Below are 8,336 nucleotides of genomic sequence, written 5' to 3' on the forward strand. Positions count from 1 at the left end.
GATCACCGAGATTTGGAGGGAGAGTTGGACTAAATGCATCAGCTTGGCTGTGGACCTTTCTTTTTTTTTAAAAAAGGGAAAAAAGGAACTTTTTTTTTTTTTAAATGTTAAAGCTACATTTCTTAGGCCTCCCATGACTGAACAGAGTATGGGGAGTTGCCCCCTTTTTTGTTTGTGGGTTTGTTTCTTTTTTTTTTCTCTTTTTTTTTCTTTTTTTTCTTTTTTTTTTTTTTTAAGCAGCAAGTCTACAAGAAAGGTAAATCACTGCGGATGGGCTCGAAGCTCATTCTGGAGTCTTTGGCTTATGTGGGAGAGGTATGCATTCGCAGGTGGCTGATCAGATTGCGCTGCTGGGTGAATTTCCCACCACACAGTTGACATTCGTAAGGTTTTTCTCCTGAGTGGACACGCATATGCTCTGTCAGTCGGTACTGCCGGGTGAAGCGCATCCCGCATTCCTCGCAAGCAAAGGGCTTCAGCCCCAAGTGGCTGCGCATGTGCCGCGTCATGGTGCCCCGCTGCGTGAACATCTTGCCGCAGATGTTGCAAGGGAAGGGCCGCGTCAGCCAGTGAGTCTTCTCGTGCTGCCGCAGCGTGGCTGGATCCTTGTAGCTCTTCTCACACACTGAACACTTGAAGGGTCTGGACTCGGCGGCGTAGGACTGGTTGGGGTTTGACAAATCCTCGGCTTCGTCTTTGCCGCCGTATGTGCCTTCCTCTTTGATGTAAAGGTCTTCCTCGGTGTGCGTCTCCACGTGGGCATTGAGCTGCTCGGAGCTGGGGAAGCCTTTTCCACAGGGGATACAGACGTACAGGTTGTCACCGTAGGCCACTGGCTCAAACCCCTCCTGCCGGTAGACGTAGTTGGCACTGGTATGGCCACCGCTCTCGCTCTCGCTCTGGCCGCTGTCGTCGCTGTTTTCCTTACCGTTTTCCACCTCTTCCTTACACGGGTAGGGCAGGTCTGCACCGTAGGCCCCGGCCAGACTCCGCTCCACAGACTTGGACAAGGGCCCCAGCAGGATCCCGTTGGGCAGCCCTTCGCCCTCATCCCTGTCTGTGCCCCCCTCCTTTCGGTCGAAGGCGTTGTCTTTCTTGATCCACTCCTTCTTGCGGGACGAGTGCCGGAGGCCCTTGCGCTGGCTGCTCTCTGTCAGTGAGTGGTGGCACTCTTCGCTCAGATCCATCTCCATGGGGTCACTGCTGTCCGCCATGCTGTGAGGGGCTCCGACTCCAGACTCGTCGAACGATGAGGCACTGTTGGCTGCGGGGGCTGAGGCAGATTGGGGAGAGCCATGCTGGCTTTCGCTGTGCTGCGTGTCATCGTGGGAGGCTGCAGCAGGGAGTGACGGGCTCTTTTTGGACAGGTCAAGGCCTAGCTCCTGGTCGCCGGTGCTCCCGTTTGCGCTGCTGCCCCCACCTCCGTTCTTACTGCCTCCCCTGCTTAAGGAGTGACAGTTCTCTTGGTTGGAGCTGCTGATGAAGACCTCGTCATCGGAGAGCTTTCCCTTTGACAGCTCCTTTGAGTGTGAGCCCTTCAACCCCTCATTTGACCCTGAATAGCGAGCTTGGATGACTGAAGCAGTGGAAAGTCTTTGACTCCTGGCAGATCTCCCAACACCAAGGCCACCGGCCTTGCCAGCAAAGGACTTGCTGTTCCGCTTCAGCTTCTTTCTGCAGAGAGCTGCCAGGTCGTGCAGTTGGAGGTAGCTTGCTGCGGTGAGGAGAGCATTAAAGTTCTGTTCACCGGGCTGGTCAGTCGTTAAGAGCTTACCAGTATAAATAAAGTCCAAGATCTGCCGGAACACGGTGGGGTTCACCATGTCCGTGTCTAAGTTAATCAGGTTGTCATGCAGGACGAGGGATTTGAAATACATGCTGCTGGCTGCCAGGATGTTTTTATGGGCACGAAACAGGGCATTTTCTACCACAATGATCACATCACAGAGGAAACCTTTGGCTCGTTGCTGGTTCAGCTGCAGTAGCAGTTGTTTGGCATGATTTGGCAGTTCCATCTCCACCTTCTCTTCCTTTCACCTTCACCTTACCACCTGCAAAACAGGAGGATGAGAGGTGTGAACCTGCTGTTTCCATTTGAACAGCTATTTTAATAGACTGGCTTAACATGGTCCAGTATATATTAGTCTTGACACTGAGGAGCTCTTAGTATGTTCAGCCCTGCAAACTGTGATCCTGCTTGGAATACAGAGAGAAGTATTTCTCACACTAAGATTTTATTCAAGTCTTTCAAAAATGAGATTTGTAAATACCAAAAAATTTTTTGTAACAAAAGCAATCAACGTTGGCTGTTATCACTCTTTAAAAGGTTCCAAATCAGTAGTTATGTACAGGGGAAAGCTGTTTCCCTCTCCTGACACAAATCTGAAGGGAGGATGAGGAGAAGGAAAAAAGAAAGAAAAAAGAAGCGTATACTTCAATTCCATTTGCATATCTGAGCATGTAAGATAATTAGCATAAGCTGCAGCTTCCCTGCTCTAACATGTAGTTTGTTTTTTGGCTCTTACATGTTGAAATCTTACAACACCCAGCTGCTTTGGGGTTGAGAAAATGACACGTAGCAACTAAATCCATTGAAGATTGAATTAATCACACTGAGGTGTGAATGGGAAATCTCCTTAAAAGTTTGAAAGGCTTATTTAAAAACCAACCCCCTGGCAATGTCCATATCCCAATCCACTGATGTGAAGGGCTAGGATCAAACTTGAACTGGCTGAAATTGAGGATGCAGCTTAGCTAAATCCCACCAAATGTCTTCATCAATCTGTTTTCTTAAGTTAATTTTGCCTTATCTTTAGTTTTGAAGGAATTTTGGTTAAACTGATAAGAGGCAAGTAACCTACCCCAAGTCACAGTACTCAGCCCTGTACCCTGAAGTACTGGGAAAAGAGGAAAATAGTGGTTGTTTCTGTGTAGTTCATGTATTTCCCACTCTGTATTTTAGTTTAGGTATTTATACTGACTTTTCCAGTAATATGGACTATATGAAATACCTGGTTTGAGGCATATCAGAACTAATTGCAATTGCATGTTTGGTAGATAACTACGATACATAAAAACTAGGATTTAAATTTTGGGGCTGCATTTAGGAGTCCAAGATCAATTTTTAATCTTTTTCTCTTGAGTTTACTTGAAAGTACCACATACTACTTATTATGGGCAATTATATTATACATTTGATTGAAAAAAATCTTCTGAAGTTCAAATGGGGGAAATAAATACCAAATATAAACCAGCCACCATTAGCCTTCCACTTCCTTCCTTCCTTTCCCAGTTCATCATACTGCTGAAACAGATTTCTCTTATTGAAGAAGGAGCAGGCTGTAATTCCACAGAAACGAAGAGCTTAATTTTTCTCTTAAAATTATCATCAGTTAATGTTTTTATTGCTTGTGAGTCCCATTACCACATTCCATCTCATCAGATTTTAAATGAAGAAGCATTAGATTGCATTATCATCCCTCTGTGTCAAGTATGTGTACGTAAGAGAAAGAAATAAGGAGTGTTTCTGTCAATATTAAAAATAACTTCTGTCAAACCTGGTTCTCACTAACTGGTGATAAATAGGAAGATTTAATTTGGCAGAAAGGTGGTAAATTTACATTATCCATTTCTGCACAACAAAAAGATCTTGCTTCATGAAAAAAATTACCAAAAAGGTAAACTGATCCATTTTTTCTCCAGTGTTGCTGCCTGACTAGCCTGGCACCTATACTTTTACCAACAGATCTGCCAAGTAGGTCCCTCCCTTCTTCCACAGGACACGTCTTCTCGTGCCTTCAGCTGGTCAGCCTGGTAGCTGGTTACACATCTGGTAGAATTTTGTGGCCTCTCTTCAGTGCATGAGTGCTTTAAAAACAAGTTTTGCTGTAGTAAGTTAGATCAGTGTTGCAGCACCCAGGCAATGTGTTTGGTTCTAGTGGCTTGCTTCCAGAATTGCTGATTAAAAGGAAGAAGCAACAGCACAGAGGCACCAAAACCCCACTTTTATCTAGGCAGGCCAGTAAAAGCTCTTACTGCTGGGTCCCTGAGATATATTGTTAGGGAGGGACAAAAATATTGGCTTCCAACACAGCATCTACACACATAAATACATCCTGCTTAAGAATAGTAAGAGACAGCCTACTACTACTGCTGCACTATTTTCCCTACAAACGTAATGGTGCTTTTCCAGGCACGTAAGACACAAAATCCTTGGGTATGATTTTTAAGTGTTCCATAAAGGACAAATATGGCAAAGGAAACAGCACAGCCAGTTTTTTTGCCTAAACAGTCTAGTAAGAAAAAATGTTACTGAAGTAGAAGAAGCTTATTTCCCATTTATGTGGCACTTGAAGCAAAGGTCTAGAAATCTCTGCATATATGTTTGTCCAAGCCTTTGCAAAGAGTCAAGGTTTGCTGCTACTACTTACAGGAAATACTTTAAAAATTTTACTCTCTTTCTGCCTTTAAATAATAATGAAACCAGGTAATAAGGCTGCAGGGAAACAGGGACAGAATCATAGTTGTGCTTTTTACTGACCTTCATGAGGAAGATAATGTTATTATTAAACCTCAGTATGTTCTGCAGCATAAAAATTAGCATAATACAAGTTGTTTAAATTACATCTGTTTATCTCACATGCCAAATTTTACAGAAGTATTTGTGTTTAATAGGACACAAGTATGAGGTAGGTTACTGCCTTTAGTAAATTTTAAAAGCAGTGGTCAGGTTTAAGCACTGTAACACTGCCTGTGGAATTGGAGTTTGTTAGCTGTAGCCTAACATGGATTTAGCAACCCCAGCAAAATGAATATAATGGAACAATGCAGCAAAACCTTCAGCCAAGTTTAGAGCCCCATGTTTAAAATTTTGCCAGAATTGCCCACTGAGGTCTTTTACCAGGACAGCAGCCTGGGTCAGAGAACACACCTTTGTCTGATACCTTTGTTGACAAAAGCTTTATAGCATCACCTTGATGCAGTCTTGAACCAAAATAAGTTCATTCTATGTATTTTCCAAAACTGACCAGTTACAGTCAATCCTTCCTTAGCAATAATGCATTTCAGAGGTGGGGGAAGAGGAGGTGTGCTGGAAAACTTGTTAGTGAAAGAGAAGCAGGCATTATTCATTAGTCTGTGGCATTCCTAAGATCTCACTTCTAGCTGAAAGCATGGGACCAAAGCAAACTGCAAGATTAAGTCCAGTGTAAAAGTTATCAGGTGTTCCCAAGCAAATGGCAGGTGCAGCCTTACAAAGGCTTTGCTATCCATTAGTTTGCAGAGACTGGCTCTTAACAAACCCTGAGCATTTGGATAACATCACCATCACCAATAATGACAACAAAACCCCTAAAAAGCACTGAAAAAAATACAGTAATTTATATTTCTTGTATCTCAGTATCATTTTAGGAACCCCTTTTTTTCTGTTTTCTGCAAAAGATAGGAAAAAAAATACACTCCCAGTCCAAAGGAGCTCTGGCTCAGAAAAGGCTCAGATAGATTTCTAGTAAAAAAATTACAACCCCAGACCTCAAGAATTTCTAGATGTTTCATTTGGGCCACAGTCTTTTATAATTTAATTTGGTGTGCAAAATTTCACTCCTTTGCATTTAAAACAGGATCACAGAAGGCTTTGGACAAATACCATTGGAGATGGTCTTTGTTTCAGATTCAGCTTGCTTCCTAATTATTCAAGACACAGTTTTCAGAGCAGTGAACCTGCTCAAATATTCTTGTGCGAGTAGGGAATGAAGCAAGACTGAGACTCTCCACTACCTCCAGCATATCCATGACACTGAGACACAGCACATGCAAAGACATGAAAATACAGGGCACAAATCACAGAATACAGGAATGCTGCAAGCAGATGCCACACATGAAACAAAAGCTTCGCAAGCGAAGAGCTGAGAGCATCCTCATAAGCATCGTTGCCCAAGGAGCTGGGTAGCTGCAAGCCACTGTGCCCAGCCTGGGGCTCTCTGTGATCCTGTGGGCATGAAGATGGTGCAGAACACACAGACTGCTCCAGGAGCTGTGCTGCTCTCACTACAAAGCAGGGAAAACTTAATTTTCTCTTAATTTCCACAAAGACTCTGGACATCACAGAAAATTAGACTGCCAAAGTACAAGAGAAGAAGAATCCCTTCAGCCTTTTAAATAGTATAAAATCTAGATACTCACTACAGATTTGACTCTCTTTAATATCACTAAATCTCTTCCTAAAATTGCTGAGCAAATACTAAATGTGTTAGCAACCTCTGGCAAGAGATGCTAATTTATTTAATCTCTGAGTTATAGATTGCAGCATATGAATATTGTTTACCTTTTAAGAAGTAACACCAGTGAAGCAAAGAATCAATCAAAAACAGATCTAAGGAATCAGTCATTTCACGTAGAGGATTTGTGGATGGATGAGAAGGCTAGACACCGAGCACCTGAGCAGTGAGCTAACAGTACTGCAGATAAAAACCAACAAACAGATTAGATGTGATGTATCAAATTAGATGCCCTTAAAGCATTAGTCTACTGTGCATGTTATAATAGACCTAGGGAAAGATAGTGGCCTGCTTGTTTAGTTCTCCACCTTCCCAAGCAGTTGGGCTGCACTGAGCAAACACTGCAGCAGTGAGCCTGGGGAAGAACAAGACAAAATTAAATCTGTTGCTTCCTAACTTGCTCTTTCCCACCAATTTACTTCTGGCTTTAAAAATGGTGCGTCCAGCTTCTACTGGATGTGGGTGAAACTGAAACAGATGACTACTGCACCCTTCAGTTTCAGATGAACTAACTTTTAGTGCACTTGAAGACCCCGCTGGGAAGAGAGCTTTCCTGTTGCTCACTGGATCATCAGATCTTCCTCTCCCCACATCCCAATAGAACCTATTTACAGGACCCTCCCAAGGGATGGGTGAGGTGGGCTTCATGGCCACTAACCTTCCCCTCAGGAGCTGCACTTGGCAGGCCACTAGCCCATGTGTTGTGAAAGTATTCACATTCCAGAGCAGCAGAGGCATAGAGGGGAATGCAGGAACTGTGTTAGCCCAAATGGGTCCCTATCCCTAGCCCCTGTGAGCAGGCAGACAGAACTCAGAAGCAGAGGCAAGGACATGCATTTTCATCATTGGCAGTGGAGCAGCAAAATCTCTATGAGTTGGGCTCAAGCAGAAAACAGGATGCAGCACACCCTTGTTTTTCTCACAGGAACATCTGTCGCTTCAAAATAGGTAAGACTGACATGTCAGGTTATTCAGGGAGAAGTCTGCAAAGCTGGGGAAGGGAGGGAGAGCAACATGCAGGACAGAGCAGGGTGTGCAGCTGATGTTGCAGGTGTGGACATGGAAAGGAGATGGAGAGTGGAGGATCATTACACAGAGGATACCACATCATCAAACTTAAAGTGGCCTTTGTTTAGTTTGTTACATTCCAATTAGTGCCAGGCAGAACTGCCCTCCCAGCTCCCTGAAGCAGCTCTTGCAGGACTCCCACAGAACTGGAATAGCTTTGTTTAAGGACACAAACACCTGTTTGGTACCTCTGTGTGGCAACGTTTGGACATTAGGTACGTGGGCAAACGTGCTCAACTGTTAGCTCCTGGCCCAAAAAAGAGAGAAGAAAAAGAGTCAGATGATTTCCCCAGTCCCTTCTCTTTCAAATTCTAGAGGAACAAGGCAGCCTGACATGGCTAGGCATAGCAAACTGCTCTGGGAAGGGGAACCCCCATGGGTGAAAAGAATATGGGTGCATGAAAGCACTAACATCAGGAGAGCAAAGTGATTACCAGTCAGTGCAAGGCTGCAGCAAAGCAGAAACACCTTCCTATACAAGGTGAGACTACAAGCAGTAGAATGCAGATTAACCACTTGGTTGCTGCTTACCATGCCAGGTACATTGGGCTAAAGGCACCTCCATCCAGTGCTGCCCGACGTGCCAGGTACATCCCATGATGTTCCATTGAAATCACAACAGGCCATCAATAGAACGTGGCTGCACGGATGCAGAATGGAGAACCAGCAGGGACGCTGTTAAATGCAATTAAAAAACTGCAATCAAAATTGAAATGTACATTTTAAAACGGCCACCTGCCTAAAATATGTAACTGCTAGAACAACCTTCCCTCCACCCATCTCCCCACAACTGCTGAACTGCAGCAGTAACAAAGCAGAAGGCCCCTGCAAGTTTCTTGATAACTCTAACCACCTCCATTCAGGACTCAAAAGGGCACTGAACTTCAGAGGGATCAGTCCATTATATACCCAAGAAAAGCAGATTCCAGGATGTCTGCACCTCCTTCCTTCTGCCCAGAAATGCAGACAGCTAAATATCACCATTTAGAAATG

At 44.1% G+C, this 8,336-nt stretch overlaps 1 protein-coding gene across 1 annotated transcript; it reads right to left on the reverse strand.

Moving 5' to 3' along the window:
• Positions 1-225: 225 nt before the first annotated feature.
• On the reverse strand, positions 226-8,024 carry HIC2 (HIC ZBTB transcriptional repressor 2). Its single transcript, XM_030460794.1, has 2 exons — positions 7,875-8,024; positions 226-2,051 (listed from the first exon to the last, which is right to left on the reverse strand). The coding sequence occupies exon 2, from the start codon at positions 2,013-2,015 to the stop codon at positions 303-305; it is 1,713 nt and encodes a 570-aa protein (XP_030316654.1). The 5' UTR covers positions 2,016-2,051; positions 7,875-8,024; the 3' UTR covers positions 226-302.
• Between the last annotated feature and the right edge of the window lie 312 nt (positions 8,025-8,336).

This window comes from Calypte anna, chromosome 15 (assembly GCF_003957555.1).
Source record: "Calypte anna isolate BGI_N300 chromosome 15, bCalAnn1_v1.p, whole genome shotgun sequence".
In the NCBI taxonomy this organism is placed as follows: Eukaryota; Metazoa; Chordata; class Aves; order Apodiformes; family Trochilidae; genus Calypte; species Calypte anna.